General features: G+C 45.7%; 1 protein-coding gene across 1 annotated transcript in view; it reads left to right on the top strand.

Annotated features, from left to right (window-relative positions):
• Window positions 1–2,257: 2,257 nt before the first annotated feature.
• LOC108883110 (uncharacterized) overlaps window positions 2,258–17,776 on the top strand; it is a 72,870-nt gene continuing 57,351 nt past the window's right edge. Inside the window, exons 1-2 of the mRNA XM_018676001.2 lie at window positions 2,258–2,902; window positions 5,141–5,322. Of these exons, the coding sequence (XP_018531517.2) occupies window positions 2,450–2,902; window positions 5,141–5,322 (635 nt within the window). The 5' untranslated portion in view covers window positions 2,258–2,449. The remainder of the gene's footprint in view (window positions 2,903–5,140; window positions 5,323–17,776) is intronic.

Below are 17,776 nucleotides of genomic sequence, written 5' to 3'. Positions count from 1 at the left end.
AAATGTTGTGGTAAATTGGGATGGCATCATTTGAGCAGAGCCTAGGTTGACACTGTGAAAATGTTTTGTAAGATTTTGATGCATCTGTTGCCTATAGTACTGGTTAGGTTCTGTCCTTACAGCTACTGTTATTATAATGGCACTTATTTTTCTGCTGGTTAAGACTGAAGCGTATCTTTTGACTGGTGTGAAGATTGGCTTGACACTGTTGCATTAAGTCTTAAGAATAAGTTCTACATATGACAGCATTGCTATCAAATCAAACAGTGTTCAGACTGCATATCTAACCAAACCTTCAACAATTTTGTCAAGCATTTGTACTAAAACATTAAGGAAAAGGGGAAACTATTGAGTCTTTCGTGAGATATTTTTTGTTTATCGACTTCTGACAAGTTTACATGAACGTATGACTATTTTTACCTAGTGACATTTGTTTTCCAGCTTGAGAAAAGGTAGCGTTGACATACTTTTACCATGACTCTACACTCCAGTATCAGAACTGTGAGCCACAGCACTCTGGTAGATCTAAGTGTTTTTTTTTTATTGTTTTTTAACCATGAGTGAAAATAGTTTATGAAAGATGTCAGCACCTCCCTGCTTATGTGGTCACCTCAGTGGGAGTTTGAGTACGACTCAAAAACAAACAGCATCAAGGCCACCAAGGAGTCACTGTGTTGTCCCTCCAAGTGCATTGTGGCCTTCAAACATTGCTTATTAATTAAAAACCCAACAGAAGAGGATCACTCGGTGCCCAGCGTGCAACGAGAGCCGTCACACAACGCCTATTAAGGCCCCTATTCACATGAAAGCCATCTCCAGACAACGGCAGCTTTTCAAGAGCAGCCCTCCCTGCCAGCCTCCGTTTGCTCCTCAGCAGGAGTGTGGCAGAGTGTGTGTGTGTGTGATCTCCCTCTTTGCCACTGGAGAGGCCAGCCTGCTGCTGGTGCCAGCCACTGCTCCACCAGAATGCTGGCTCCACTGCCGGTGCCAAGGCGCTCACCCAGCTCTGCCCGCCTGTATGTCTGCCAGGCTGAAGAGTCCCCATCGGGGACACTTCTGTCCAGCTTCCTGCGGGGCCTGATGAAAAGCCTCTTTGACAGCTCTCTTGATTGGCTCAGGCTCCATGAGCATCCAGTCTGCCAGTTATCAACTTTCTGTGGATTGATCACATCAGCACATATCCATACAAATACCAACATTCAAATGACAGAATATGATGATACACCACATGTAACATTACACTGTTGGGGCTAGGTTGTATGCATATTTTCATGAGAAACAACCATAATTGCACATTTCAAGCAAGAGTGAAACTAGGAATTATCCTGCCGCCATCCTCCCTCAACACTTAACTGAAACACACCTCCAAATATTTCAGACTCTACCCTGACAACACCGAGTGGTTCTGATCTGCAGTAATTTGTTGGACAATCTATTTTTAGGTTCTATAAGAAATAATTATGTACATTTTACTGCAACAACTAAACTGCACTTAATTATGTCACATAGTTTGGGAGTTTTTTTGACCATTTTATGATGACTGAGCAAGATCAAACAAATTGACATGTTCAATTTTGTCTCAATCAAGGGACAAAATGTATAATATACAGTACCTGAGGATAAAAGTTGTCTGTACTTTTTATAAAACACAACCTGATGTTAAAGTTACACCAAAGTTTTACATGATCCATCCTGATGTTAATATGCTATTTGCTTTACATTATTGGTTCCCCTTTACAACTGTTCCATACATTCACCATTTAAAGAAAATCCAGTGATTTTTACATCAGTCTTGACCCTTTGGTTCTCAAACATGTCTTAAAGGTCCCTGTAGAGACAGGAATCAGAAATCAGCTGTAGCTGTAAATGCTGTAATGCATCACATTGGATAATTGTTGTGCAATTCTCTATGTAAAATGCATCTCTCCCTATCAAATGAAATGAAGCATCTTAAACCATACTGGCTTTCTCTCAGTTTGAAAAAAATACCCAACAACTTTTGGATAATTCAGGAAGTAATTCATTTTTTTAAAAAACTGATACATCAGTTGTGCTGTTTTAAAATAACCTTACAGTAATGTGGGCTACACAGTGGGTGAGTTGGTTCTTGATGAATCACAGCTCTCTTTTAAAGCATAACAAATTTGACTTGTATTTGCAGCGTATATTGGGTCAACATGCAACAGTGTGGTGAGACAGTCTATAGAGGGCGGTAGAGACCACTTGTGGACACAGATCTGCCCCAGATCAATGAACAAGTAGAAAAATCATCAGCCAGTTTGGCTGTTTGACGGAGGACATGTGTAAAAGAAGCTTCAGGTTGCTCACAAACTTTTTATGCTGCTCGAAGAAGTCCGTCTGATCAAAGTAGGAGGAAAAAGTCAACACCGTGATTTATTATTTTAATCCCTTGTAATCCTGGTAACCAAACCAGGATATGAAATAGGAAATGTGGCACACATGCGGGTTTCGGAAACGAGGTTGTGAAAACACCCGCACAAAGTCCACCTTCATGCCCCCTCTCCACCACCACCACCACCTCCCCACTCCCCCACCGGGCCGGGGCGTCGCGGCGGACAATGACCTGTGTTTCCCCGGCACAAAGTACTCTCTGTGTCCGCCGGAGTCTCCATTCCCCCTCCACCCGCCCCGCTTTAATGGAGGTGATTGGCCGTGTTCAGCACAGCACGGCCCGCCGCTGCGTGTGATTAATCACCGCGTTAAACGCTGGAGCTCGGCGTCTCCCACCCCCTCCCTCCTCGAGGTGGAGAGGGGCGGCAGGCCGACAGGGACCCCGGGCAGCCCCAACGACGCCCCGGGTCAGCATCCGTCGGTAGCAAATGAAAAGAGCGGAGTGGAGAAAAGTCATCATCCGTCACATCTGGTTTACATTAAGGCAGAGGTGAGATACAGTCACGAACAGAAGTCCAACATACTTTTCATGAGCTTTGCTCACTGGATTGATGGCTGACAGATGAGTTCAGTCAAGAGGTTAACATCCTAATATTCAATATACCCTAAACCTGTGTATGTCTGCCCATGCTTTCTACTTAAAGAGTCTACCTAGAGATAAGATGGGCCCCAAGCACTGACCAGACCTATTCTGTTTCATGGTTTTAAAATCATGATGCAGGATGCTAACTAACTAGCCTAGCTTTTAGGCCTAGGCCTCTCTAAACAGAACTGCTGTTTGAGTGGACATGTGTCCCCTCTGCAAAATTATGCCTCTTAAATGCATTGCAAACTGTGACCTAGTCGAGTGGTTCCCAGCCTTTTTGGCTTTTCACTCCTAAATTCAAATCAAGGTGAATCTAGACCAGAATCATGAGTTGCAACAACTTTGATATTTGGTTGTTTTTCAAGCAAGAAATTGCCTCTCGAAATGTAAAGGTTAGCAATTGAAGAATGGGCTCTGTGAAATAGCAATGGCATTTGCACCACTTTAATGCATTTTATACACCAAACAATTAATCACCAAAGTATTTAATAATGAAAATAAGTCAGTTGCTGCCCTACTTGTGACCCCTCATCACAGGTTATGGCTGTAGTGTAGCCATAAGTTATGAACATGAGTGGTTTTTCCTGGGTAGATTGTTTTATTTGATGGGTTTTCAGAGGCCCAGAGAAGTAAAAGTATCCAGTATTTCACCACTAGACACTGTTTTCAAAAAAATAAGACAAAGGCCAGAAATAAATACATCTAATTTCATGTAACATTACTGTGTTTTTATCTTTATTATCCCTTTAATCATCTTGTGGCCTCTTAGATTTACCTTGTGAAAGTTTTGTGTGTGTGTGTGGGGGGTCTCCATCCCAGGCTCAGAGCCACTCACACACACATATGCCATTTGGCTCTGCTCATAACTTGCATTCACTGCAGCTCAGCAGTTAAGTTCAGAGCAGATACAACTGTTGGTCAATGTGCACCATAAACCAGCAGTAAGCCCGTGCTTCCTTTGTTTCTCAGTAAACAGGCCGCAGTCCCTCCATAACTCTTGTCGCTCTAAATCAAAGGTAAATAATGAGCTTTCCCATGGAAGCGTTGGGAAGTGGAAGAATTTCTGGGGGCTGATCTGCCATTGCTAAATGTTAAGTGGTTGGTATTGTGCCGCAGCATGGGGCACAGGAAACATGGATGTGAATGTAAGAGCTCTTGGGCTGCGTGTTAAATGGAAATGTCACAGTGATAAAGAGCGCACCTTCCGCACCCAGGGGTGTGTGTGTGTATGTGTGCATGTTTGTGTGTGTGTTTGTGTGATGGGTCGGAAGTATACTCGTGAGGCATGCCGTAAATCCACACCATCAGCTGCAGATACTGACTTAAACACACACACACACACACACACACACACACACACACACACACACACACACACTTGGATCTATTCCTAGAGGCAGCGTACTTTCCAGGACTTTACATTTAATGGTGCGCCAGTAATGTGGAGTCACACATTGGAATCTAGCAGATAAAATCCCCACCCGCATAAATTTCTGCTGCCTCTTAAAAGCGCGTAAAACTCACACTGAATAAAATAAAACCAACTTCACCGGCCCTCTGGGCACGTATAGCAGGCCTGAGCTGGAGGTGGTGTTGAGAAATGAGGCTGTGCGGCCAAGCGCCGGGAAACACAATGGCTTCTGTGAGGGGCAGACATCTAACATGTAAAAATCACCCAGGGCAAGAAGGTGAATGACCAAAACCATGATGCCTGGGCTATTGAATTTACCTCACGTAATGTAGCATGAATGAAGCCCTTAAAGGTATCAGTTTCCAGTCAATAAACAGGGGGAATCGGACGCATGGTTCAGCAGGAGTTGAACATGTGGGACCAGTCACACACACACATGGAAATGCAGCGCCCCAGTCACCCAGTCAGGATACTACTGTGTACATTAAACTCACTATTCAACTTAACAAATCAAACCTCAGCTATATGTTAATGTCTTGGCAGGCTTTAGGCTTCAGCTTGTAACACAAAACTAACCAAACAAAACTTTTCCCTAAATACAGTAGCAGTGAAAATGGTGTTTGACAGTCGCAATTTGTGTCCACTTTTATTTCCAGAGTGTGGACGCCTGTGTGTAATCAAATCTGTTTTGTTTTTCTTCCTCTGCTGCTTCTTCTTCCCCTTTTATACAGCCAGGCCCGATGGCTCCTGCTGCTGGACTGTCTGACGGCTTTGACGGCGGCTCAGTGTCGTGTGGCGTTGGCGTCCGGGCCGTGCCAGGCGGCGTGTGTGGTCAACGGGCCGACTGGGAAAGCCGCAGGGGAGGGGATCGAGACGAAGGCCGCGTGTCAAGGCAAGAAGCCCACCCCTTCAAGTCAGTGCCTCGCCATGTATCTGTTCACTGTGCGCTCGTCATGCTTTCATTTCTATTCATCTATAGATTTCTCTCTCGTCATCTCTGGCTGACCTTGAATAACTCTTACCTACAGTACGCATGGCATGTGCCTCTTTTATGATTTTTTTGCTGCGTCCAGTGGAGCTGTATTTTAATCAACCCCCCCGGCCTCCTCCTCCTCCCCCCTGCTCGCACACTTACACCTCATCTTTCTCCCCCCTCCCTCCCCCTGTGGCCTCGGGGCATATGGTTTGACTGGGCAAGAGATAAGAGAGATGTGTCAGCCTGTGGTACTGAACAAACACATCTTTCATTTCTTCCTTTCTTCCCTCCTGCCTCGATTCCTCTTCCCTGCCCCTTCTCCTTCCTCCTCTCCTCTCTTCTCCTCTTTCCTCCCTCCTCCTCTCCTCTCCTTTCCAGATCTCCTCACCTCTTTCGTCTCCGTGACGGCTGGGTACAATTAGGAGCAAAAAGCCTTTCGTCTTGTCGCGGAGAGAGAGAGATAGAGAGGGGGAGGGAGAGAGACGTTGTTATATTTGCGGGTGATGGAGAGGGGAAGAGAGGGGAGAGAGAATGGGCTTCAGATGCTCTCTAGGAGTGCAGACGGGGGATGAGAGGGGGGAAATGAGGGGCAAGAGGAGAAGAGACAGATCTCCTCTCGCTGAATGAAAGGCCCTCTTTCCTCTCTGGTAGGGCACATCAGAGGCATGCGCTCCTCCGCTTTATGGAGGGAAAAGTGGTTTCCACCGAACTCTGCTTCCATTTATCTCTGGCCTGCTCGCTCTCCTCACTACACACACACACACACGCCCATCCGCATGCGCTCACATTTGTGCGGCACATGCACGCACACGCACATACTGTACGCATGCTGGATTTGCTTTGATTCCTGATTGCTTTGGTTTCTGCGGTTGCTTGATCAGGTTACTGTTCAAACTCTTTGCCAAGCCAGTGTGTGTGTGTGTGTGTGTGTGTGTGTGTGTGTCTGAGTCTCCGTGTGTGGAAGTGTGATGATGGTTCCTCAGCCAGTGGTGGGAATAGCACAGTTTCAGCTGCTATTATTAGCCCACTGTTCCACAGGCCTGATTCTTTCCCGTCTCCTGTCTGACACCAGCATTTCATTATTATCTGGCTCCAGCGCAGGAACGTATGTGCTATCACAGCAGGCTACAGGGAGGACAGCCCCTGCTTTCATTCCAATGCGGCTTTTTATAGGCTCTGCTACTCCTGCAAGACATTGTGTTACTTAGTCAGTGTGTCAAGGACTCAGGGTGTAATAGTTCCCAGAGCCAAGCGACACACTTACTTAGCCTTTCATTGTGTATCAACGCACACAGTTGGCTGGTGTGCCCTTTGACTGATGAGCATTTGAAGGGCAGAGTCCTGGCTGTGATCCTGACTTGCGCTCATTTGAACGCAGTCACCACTCCCACATGTATATACACACACTCTCGCGCACAGCACCCGATCCGTGACCCCCCACCTGACTGTCAGCCTCACAAAGTGTCTTCCATTACAGATAAGTGAAGCTGTGCATATTGACAGGGTCACGATGGACCATAGCTGCCTTGACCTTTGAGGCTACTATCCATTTGACCAGCCAGATGGTCAGAGAGAGAGAGCGAGGGGCTAACTTTTCTGAAAAAAACAAGTACAGATTGTGGTAGTGAAGGGTCTTTTGTCTGCTGTTGTGGAAAGACGTATAAGTAAGCCTCATTTCCAGGACTGTGCAAGATGCTAGCACACTGTAGCGAATGAGAGTCCAAGGAATTTCCCAATTAATCACTAATGTGTGTGTTTATGTTTGAAAGTGTGTGTGTGTGTTTATGTACATGGATGTTTTGATTGCATGTGAGCGGCATGGCTCTGAACGAAAATAAACTTCCAGGGAAAAGCGTCTGCCGCCACGGGGCCAAAATCATACTGTAGCCCCCTCCCTTCCCTCCCGTGTTTAATTTCTGACCCGAGACCAGAGACATGTTAGTTTAGCAGCGCTGTAGATCTGTCCCTCGAGCTCTGGAGCCAACCTGGGACAAGAGGACTGTGAGTTTAGGGATCCTGTCTGAAGGGTCCTCTGTGGTTTTTAACTCTGACCTTGGATCAGTGTGAGTTCAGAAGTTCAGGCTATGGAATGTAGGAAATTAACCTTATGAAACTGTCCAAGACACGGTGAAATCATGATTAAAAGATCTTCTTTTTGTCTCTTTGTCTCTTCCTCAAAGTTGTTTTTTTCATACTATTTATAATTCAATTAATGATTCATATCCAACTGTAAGCAGAATGTACTCTGGTGGGATATCTGGTTCCCCTCTCTCACTCTCTCTCTCTCTCTCTCTCTCACACACACACACACACACACACACATGCCCTCTCTCAAAGAGGATGTGAGCTGTTAGCCACGGCTTCCCTTTGTCATTTCATCAGCCTTGATTTCGGGTGTGAATTTATGTGAAATAGTAGCAGGAATAACAGCAGGAAAGAATCCGCGGGGAACCGTATTTCCTCTTCCTGTTACAGTACCAAGCTTTTATTGTTCCAGCAGAGGCAGAGAAGGAGGGTGGTGATGGTGGCGGCGGTACTGGGGTTCAGTTAAATCCTGGAACCGCTGGTCATGTCACTCACGAGGTGCCCCCAGTGTGAGGATCTGATGCTGGCTAATGGGCTGAAACGGCTCACTGTAAATGTCACTAGCCTGCTGGGTGGTCATGTTTGTCAGGTGGGGTATAAACCCAACTGGTGCTGAAAAGGTTTTGGGCCGGTTCCAGAAAACAGTCCTTAGCCAGCCCTCAGACTCTTCTTGGAAAGATATGAAACGATTAGCCGGGGAAATTGTAGATTTTCTTTTACTCTGTGGTAGACTCAGTTAAAAAAAAAAAAATTAATACGCAAAGAACTAGCAACCTCTCGCACGCAACTAGCCTCAATAATTAGCACTTGTGATAAGTGGCCAAATTTGGCTTTAGCTGTTTTATAGGACAGAAAAGTTTCAGCTTTTTTCTTCGTTTTGTCAGTCAGAAGAGTGTAAACCCACCTTAAAGCTCAAATCAGCAGTACTTAAGATATAGTGTTTAATCAGATACCTCTAATACATGACAGGATATGTGCAGGTCTTGAAAACTCTTTAAAAACACTGATTTTAGTTTCCTCAAAAAAAGGCATTGAAGAGTCTTAACCTTCATTTACAGATGATGTTTTTAGCAAAACTGGAAGGAACATACTCACTGCTATTGTTCCAGACATTCATCCGTCCATTTGTATGCTTCTTCGCTGAGATCATTTCCAGCAATTAATGATATTATTAGGAATTATTGCTATGTACTGCTGACAGGTACTGACAAAAATGCAATATCAGTACATTCATGCACTCCTTAGACCATAATTCTGGACCAGTATGAGCTTAAATACAGATATCAAACAGCATTCTGTGTGGTATTAAAAGTGTCTTTTTATAAGTCTAAAATTCAACTTGGATGACCCTAACCCCGCAGAAACCTTGGAAGGAGTTGCTACTACTGCAGATCACGCTGAGAATCAAAAATCCAAAGCAGAAAAAAAGTGGACATTACCTTCCCAGTTGGAAATGGCACAGTGCCAAAATAAACATGTGGTCGAAGTCAAACATCTAGCCTGGAAAAATGACCCTGGAGCTGGACCCATTTCAAATGGTGTTTAAGACAGTTTTAGCCTAAAGTAAGTGCGTAGATGCTGGAATACTATGCTTACCATTGTAGCGCACTCACACAGGAAAGGGTGATATGAGGTTGGGGTGAGGAGAAGATTTGTCATAGTCTAGGTTTCTCTTTATTTGTCATTGTATGTATTTTTTAGTTTGTCTGTGCAGTCTATCTTCATACATATACTCATTGCTAACTGTTGTATCAATCTTATCTGTCATCTGTCTAAAGTCTCAACCTTATAAAAGCTCCTACACATCCTACCCAAATACCACAACCCATGGCCCACACTAAAGGGTCAAAGTTCACCTGTGTCTGATCTGACCCCTGCCCGACCTTTTCTGATGTGATTGTCCACTCACATAAAAGATCCCCAGTGCCCGGTGGTCATTGAGGTTCTTGGGCCATCCGTTAGCCACAGTGGGGGCAGATAGGGTAAAGGTTTCCGGTTCAGGGGTCAGGGAGATGCCACATGCTCGGTCGTCTGTCACGCAGCTTGGCCCTCTTGGATGACAGTGGACAGCTTTGAGAGTGCCGGCACAGGTCCCCAGTCCCCCCTCTCGTGGCCTCGCCACTTACAGATGGACGTGATTCATTCAGGCTATCAGTTCCCCATGCCATGCCCAATGAGGATGGCATGTGACTTAGGGAGGGGATGATCCAAATTGGATAGAGTGGACAGATGCCATGTGGTTGTACATCAGTGCAACAAAAAGTCCCGCTCAAAATGTTCTTTGGCTGGAGTACACTTCATCGGGGGTGTGGATAGTGTCATATCAGAAATATTATCAGTATCACAGTGGTTTTGTTTTCCTTGTCTTTGCTGTGTTATTAATTTCGATCATGATCTTTAAAGTATTTCTCCATGACTGAATGATCATAGATTTTTCTTTTGAAAGAAAACTCAGATTTTCCAGACCAGACATTTCTTTTTCAGATCTGTTTTCCTGGCTCTCCACACAAACACATTCACACACATACACACATACAAATACAAAGACAGACGTATATAGAGTGGAGGTGACCCTGTCCAGACGGAATATAGGGCTCAGTTCCATGGCAAAGCGCCTGTGTTACTGCTGAAGAGGTGAAATGTGAGCCAGCTCACTGTCCTGGATCGATGGACTCGCCTCTGCTGCTGTCCCAGGAGTCCGCTCGCTCTCTATCACTGTCACCACTCCCCGTCTCTCTCTCTTCCTCCCTCTGCACTCTCACCGTCTCTTTCTATCTCATCTAGTCTCATCTTCACTCATTTCCATTCTTCTTTTTTTCCCTCCCTCTCTCTTTTTGCAGTACATCTCTTACTATGTTGCCATAGAGAACAATACCATTACCAGTTAGACAACACAAACACAAACAATATCAAAGTTCTGTGTATGTTTGCTCTTGTTCCGATACCCCCCCCCAAATCCTGCCCCACCTCTTCCCTCCTTCCTCTTTTCTTATTGTCTTTCCCTGGTCTCTCTATTTCTTCCCCTGCTACTTTAATCTCCAGTGTTCGTCTTTCTCCTCTATCGATCCGCTGCAAAAGCAACTGGTCTGTCTTCCTGCAGCCTGGGAGGAATGTGGCGGAGGAGCTTTTTCATTCATATGGATTCAACTAGTCTGTGTGTGTGTGTGTGTGTGAGAGAGAGAGAGAGAGAGAGAGAGTGAATGATGACTGATACACAAGAAGTTCACTGAAGAGGCAGCCTACAACACTCACTGTAAATCAGACTTGTTTGCAGGTCTGTGTGTATGCTTGTGCAAGTACTTTACTTCTCTATTAGTGCATGTGTGTAAACTAAAAAGACGGGGAGTGGGGTTGTGTGTACAAGTATTGTCTTTAATGTGTAAATACATGGAATTGTGTAGCAGTGTCTGTGTGTTTGTGCGTATTTGAGGATATCTGTGTGTGTGTGTGTGTGTGTATGTACTTCTGTGTTAGTCAGGACCAATCATAGTTTTGTAAAGGGCTGTTTGGGGGTTAAGACTTGGTTTTAAGGTTAAAGCTGAATCTGAACTTTCTTAGTCTTATTTTTGTAGTTTTGGCCTTTTTTGTCACAGCAATAGTCAGCTGCTGGTATCTGGGAATATGATGACATTGCTAAAAAGGGAGTCAGAAAGAAACAAGAAAACTCAGATTATCATACAGGTCTTAAACAAACCAACAAGGTAAGTTTATTTTGAAGGAAAATGGTAAAACTACTACCCAACCTGTCCATTTTAAACATCCATTACCGTTCTCTGATTCAGCTTTGACCTTCCATAAGTACCATAGTTGTACTGCTCTGTTACATGAGAGACAGTAAGCACAATGTCATCATCACTTATGACAGATATGATGGTTAAAAACCCAAATTGTAACAAACCAGAATTATCCTTTAAGATTAGGTTTAGATTAATGGTTGGGGTTAGGCCTGTAGTTGTGATTGTAAAGTTTAGGGCTATGGGCTAGAGAAACCATTATGTCAATGATGGCTCCCAGAAGCACAGAAGTACAGAAGTAGTGTGTGTGTGTGTAGCGATATACACACAGCCACATCCCCTTCATTATCACTTGGGGAGCACTTTGCCCTGGCGCAGCCATGACTGCGAACCCTGTGTTTCTCGAGTCCAATATGAAAGAAAGGAGAATTCCAGCCAGGAGGATTTTCCTGTAAACGTCCTCCTCTGGGTGAGAGCCATCAATCCGCCTCTGGCAGCATTCCGCCCGGAAACAAGGATCACGTCCAGTCAAAACAGGCCAGTGTTTGGTTTCCACCGCAGAACATGGTTGGACGCCAGTGGTGAGACCCTCACTGCGAGTGTGTGCGTGTGAGAAAAAGAAGCGAGAACCTCTGGTCAGAGGGCGTGAGACACAGGTGAATAGCAAAAAAAAAAAAAACCCTGTGTATCTAATTTGTTAATTTGCTCAGAAGTGAAGAAAATCTTGACAAACTCGCTTTCTAAATGGAGTGAAGCTTTCATCTCTCAACACCGTAATTGCCTGCCAGTGCCAGTTGCGGGGCTGCACGAACACGGGGAGGATGGCTGGTCTTCGCAACACATGTTACTGTGCTTTTGTAATGAGTTGAAAACTCCCATCTGTAGCTCGCTCTCTGTTCTCCTTTTTTCTTTGGGTCAGAGAATACAAGCCATTAATCATCACCTGGGTGTGTGACAGCCAGCGTTTGATTGGAGGTTTGATCCTGGCTCTTTGACAGCTTTCTCTCTATAGCTAGTGTTGCTAGAGGGGTAAAGGCAGGGTGGCTGGGTGGGGGGTGGGGGGATGTAGAGGGAGGGGGGTTGAACACACATCACAGGGAGCATAATTGGCCGTGAGTGAGCGCTTACTGGATCAGCAGCGAGCTCCCTGACTGAGCGGTGTGTGTCAGCCGCCCTGGACCCCCTCCAAGCAGCCGGGGATATTTTTAATTTACCTCCGACATCAGTCCTCAGGAATGCCGCCCCCCCCGCCCGCCCCTCCCCACCTATAGATACCATACTCCACCCCCTCACCCTCTCTCTCTTTCATTCACTCTTGCTCTGCTTCCCATTATCTTTATTTGAAATGCAGATCTATATTGACTCATCAGAAACACATGTTAGCGACACACGTGCATATGTGCCGACCGTACGTATACGTAGACGCATACATGCCCGCATACATACTTGTGCTCTTATGCGCACAAATTCACTTACTTCTCAGTTTGAAAGACGATATGTGGGTTCACTGTGAAATAGGCCCAAGGTGCACTCCGGAAATACTTGGAAGTGGAGCCAGGGTGCATGTTGTTTTATCCTGCGCTGCCAGGTCACCGTAGTTCAGGCTTTCTTCACAGGCATACCTCGCTGATTGATCTGGATCCGAACCAAAGAATGGTTCTGCCCTCAGGTGCAGTAGATCGACTCGGTTACTAATGTACGACCAGGTTGGCTCTGGTTGGACGCCTGCTGAAGGGGCCCTGCTGATCAAGCACAGGCCTGCCCCTACTTCTACCCCCGTCTTTAGTTTGACGACAGCAACAAGGTTGTTATAATGGCTCCCTTGGTTTCGTTTTTGCCATGTGAGGTTTTTTTGGACTCTCAACAAAGCACTGGTACCATGATGTAAACAGCCCCTGTCCTGGTCCATACCAAGGCCCCAGTACCACTACTTTTGAAATACTTGTTCTTGTAACAGGAAGTGTTTCTCCCCCTCTAATTATGCCCCCGGGAAACAAGGCTTCTAGGAACCAACTAGTTGCTCTCATACATAAACATACAAGGCAGTGCAGAAATGTCTTGTTTAGAGGTTGAAAGTTGCAGGAAGGCAGACTTCAGATTTAATAGTTAGTGTACATGTTTGCTCTTTGAGGAATACGATAATATGAGTGTTAATCTGACACAGTGTTGACAGGGCTGCCCTGTACCAGAGAGGCTGAGAACATTTTGAGGATCAAAAGGTGAGGAAAGGCTTACATTTTCCTAGAATCCCACCACCAAGGTTACAGGGAGGTGAGCTTTGGCAGGGTTCACTGCCAAGGTCTGGACGTGTGTGTGTGCGCGTGCACACGCCCTGGCTCTGTCTTTATGAACGTCCACCTGAGGAGAGGCTGTTTCCGCTGTCACGGTAAATTCCTGTGCAGCTCTCACAGTGTCAGCGCCGGCAGCGCGGCTGTCTTTGGGGTGGTCGCACTCAAGAGGCCCCCTGTTTCATAGCTCCTCAGGTCGCCCCCTGCCATGCCTGCCTAAAATAAAGAGCCTCTCTGTCTTTGTGCTCTTGGAAACATCAGTGATATACTTCAGCCCAAGTAGCTTGTGTTTCAGCTGCCAACACAGACACTGATCATAACTCTAAGTGGTAGACATGTCTGTGTGTGCAAAATAAAGATTTTTCTTTAAGTCATATAGAGTTTGCTCGTAAATCTTTAAATTATATTATAAAAACTGTAAATAATTGCACTGCTGTAGCCTGAAGAAAGAAAATGTGGTGTTTAAACACCTAGAATACACTGCAAAAAGAGTTATATAAAAAGTAATTGTGTATTATTTTAGGATGTTTCAATCTTATTTCATCCCATCCAAGATGAATAATCTTGTCAAGCACAATTTATGTTATTAAACTTTACTGAATCTAAGAAACAAATTGACTTAATAAATTACATAATGTATTTAAATCTTGCAGCTCAGTCTCCTTGTAAAGCTCCTCACTGTTAGGTGTAAAGACGCGGATGAATTCTCTCAGCGTGGCTCAGGAATTAGAGGAAACATCTAGTATTCAGAAAGTTCCTTGTTCGATCCTGTCTAAGTGTCTTTGAACAAGTCACTGAACTCCCTTACTGCTCCTGATGCAGTGCCATCAGTATGTAAGTGTGTGTGTGTGTGTGTGTGTGTGTGTATGAATGAATGGGTGAATGAGACATTTTAAAGCAACTTGAGTTTGGTTGATGGACTAGAAAAGTGCAATATAAATGGAGTCCATTTACCATCTTAAATAATTCATGTGTCATTAACTCATTGACTGAGGTGAATTAAAAAGACAAATAATCTGTTTTCAGATTATTAGATAGAATCACATTGCAGCCTGATTTTTATTTGAGTTTCAACTTATCAAGTCTTTTTTTTTCTTTTTTTTGTGATGGTAGCAAATCCCTGTAAATTACACAATATTTTAGCTCGTTTTTTAGACTGGGATTTTTTGCAGTGTACTGTCAAGGTGCCCTTGGACAAAGGCACTTAGCCACCAGCTGCTGAGAGTTGCTCAGTGACCAATGAATATAGACTGGTTGAACTGGTGCAGCTCCCAGTTGTTAGTGCATAGGACTGTGGGAATGTGCACCACAGTGCTCTGTTTCCACATGATTCCAGCACACGGCTCCAAGACTGTGCGCTCCAGTTTAGAGGCACAGCGCATCACATTAGAGAGTGATAGTGATCTCCAGCCAATTAGGGTTGAAGAAGCTGGTAATTGGAGGTCTCCTTTTGTCACAGCGTTCATTATCGTAATCATGGCGGGTGGAGGAGCCACCAACATGCATATGTGCGCAATAAGTGTTTTATTGTTTTGGTGAACTGGACTGTGGAGGGGAATTGAAAATGTGTGATGAGGGAGAGGAGGAGGAGAAGGGGTGGTGGGGGGTGAGCGCTGTTATCTAATATGTGCCCAAGCTGATTTTCTTTTTTCCACCTGCAGACGTAACAAAGCCAAAGCGAGCGAAATGAGGGAGGGGCCTGCACAAATTAATTTCCCATCGCTGTTTTCTTTGTCTTTGCGAACCCCTTTGATTTGTCATTCATATATACAGCGCATCCTCTTGTCCTCTGATAAGCCCCCCCCTCCCCGCACCCCTCTCCTCTCTCACTCAATCTCACCTCAGCCCTCTCCCTTGCTCTCTCTCTATCCCTCCCTCCCTCTCTCTCTCTCCTCGCTTTATCTCCCACAAGCCCTTTGTCCCATACATCAGTGTATGCAGTAATGCTATAGATACATGACGTCACTCTGGCGGTTGCACTCATTACTGTAATAGTGGAGCGCGCTCTTCTCTGCTCGGGGAGGGGAGGCCAGACGGATTTTCCTGCTGTAGTCTGCATAGGTAGTGGATCATCTCCCTTTGTCTGTCTCTCTGCGTCTGTCTCACCTCCAACTCTCTTTGTGCCTTTGTCTTGCAGCCCTATCTTTCTTTGTTGCCCGGCTTTTGCCTTTGTCTTTGTTTCCTTTGCTTTTACTGTCAGATTTCTTCTGTCATTCCGCTAATTTTTTCTCACCTTCCCCCTCTTTTCCTAACCTCCCATCCCATACTGTGGTCTCTTAATCCCTATACGTCTTGGCACGCACACACACACACACCTCTCTCTTCTTCCTGTCTTTCACAGCAGCTAGTAGAATGTGAGTGATGGAGGTTGCTCTTTGCCATATAGTACACTAATGATGATGCCCCTGTGGTCTGATGTGCAGGATGTCTTCTGCCACTAGGACCCCTCTGGGAGGTGTCAGTACCACTCTGTGATGGGGTATGTGTGTGTGTGTGTGTATCTGTGTGTGTATGCGTGTGTGTTTCACTGGTAATGCAATGTAAATATCAATCATAGCAGAGGGGAAAATGGAAGATCAAAGCCACTGGGATATGGGAGAATGGACCTCTGCGTCTTAAATGTGTCTGGGCCGCAATGTCAATGATGAGTGGGAGAAAATCCTGCGGGGCACTGATTCCTCCAATATGAAGTTAACAGACGTGGTTGGTGAGAGCATTAGTGTGGCTGCTGTATGTGAGTGGCCATGTGCTCCTGGTATTTTCGGGGACCACGGTGCTGATTCTCATGGAGTTTTCCTGTGATATAGGAGAAGGGAGGAAAGCAGTTGAAAAGAAAAATGTGAGTCGAGCCCCTCAACTCTCAACGGGGCAATGAGAGATGATGGGTGGTGACAATGCACCCTTCAACGAAAAATGCGCTTCCTCTCCTCTGGCCCTCCACCTCTTGCCCCCCCCCCCCCAGCAGCTGCCTGTGCGGCGGGGCCCCGGCTTGAGAACCTTCGGAGGCTCCGGGACCCCGCCAAGCCGGCCCTCCCAAAAAAAACGGGAGAGCTGTCACCCTGGGCTGCCTCAAACCATTGAGCCCCTACGCTGGGCCTCTTGACCAGGAGCCACGGGAAAGCATAGGGAAACTGTAGAAGTCTTTTCGTATGATGTGGCCTGTGGAACGCTCTTGATATGAACTGAATGTGACAACAGCAAATTACCTCCAACGAAGGGCACAGGGGCCTGAGGGAAGCTATCACACACTGGACAGCACAATGACTAGTACAAAGCTACTGTCCTGCTGCATTAGCTGTGTCTAATTTTTATTTTGCTTGCTCTGTCTGTCTCTCAGTCTCTTGGACTCTCTTTCCATCGCTGCTGTCATTACTCCTGTCATGCTGAATGAAGCTGGAGGATGTCGGTTAACTGGACACATGTGGGCAAACTGTCAATTACTGATCTCATGTGTGAATTAATTTTGCATTTCATGCGAGCTCTTCCTAAACGAATGCTGGGTTATGGGTTTTGCTCTGCTCACGCCACGCTGAGACAATTGTTTGTCTGCTATTGATCACCACCAGGCATAATCAATCCTCGCAGTCTTTCTGCGGCGGTGAAGACGAATAAGTAATTTGAGCGTTGCAGGAGAACTGGCCAGGAAGAAGTCTGACCCCGTCTGCTCACTTCCACATCATATTGATCCTGTGTTGCTTCTGGCGGATTACCGTATACGATGCCAGTTGCTCGTAATCTCACCAACTTGGCAAGAGACGCAGACCAGCCCTGGGTGGTCGCCATGACAGTGCACCGAGGGTTATGTAAACCCCCCCCCGCTGATGGAGTTGTGATTGGAGACTGATAAGGGCATGTGATCCCTGCAGAGGAATTAACACATGCCTCACTTCATCCCTGATCCTGCTTCCACTCAACATAAAGCAAATTACTTCTAACAATCTGCAGGCAGGCAGGCAGTGGCGGTGGCAGCCCAGGCTTCCAGTGCAAAAAAGGGACAGTGCCATTGTTCTCCAACTCCCTCCCTCCCTCGTTCCCCCAACAAATTATAAGTACCCCACTGGGCTCGAAGAAGCCTGTCGGCCTCAATTCCATGAAACTTTACACATCTAAACCGTCTTCTTAGATGGCCGTGAAAAGAAAAATGTTTCTCCTTTTTTGTCTTTGCCCTTTTGTCCTCACCGTCCACGATTGTCTTCTAATTAATGGTGCTTTGAGCTTCATATTCATCACTGGTTTTCCCATGCTTCTGACGGGCTGAGGGCTGATTGGATGGACAGGGCTACG

This window comes from Lates calcarifer, linkage group LG7_1 (genome assembly GCF_001640805.2).
Source record: "Lates calcarifer isolate ASB-BC8 linkage group LG7_1, TLL_Latcal_v3, whole genome shotgun sequence".
NCBI classification, from domain to species: Eukaryota; Metazoa; Chordata; class Actinopteri; family Centropomidae; genus Lates; species Lates calcarifer.
The sequence above is the reverse complement of the archived record's forward strand: the minus strand, read 5'-3'. Positions and strand labels throughout refer to the sequence as shown.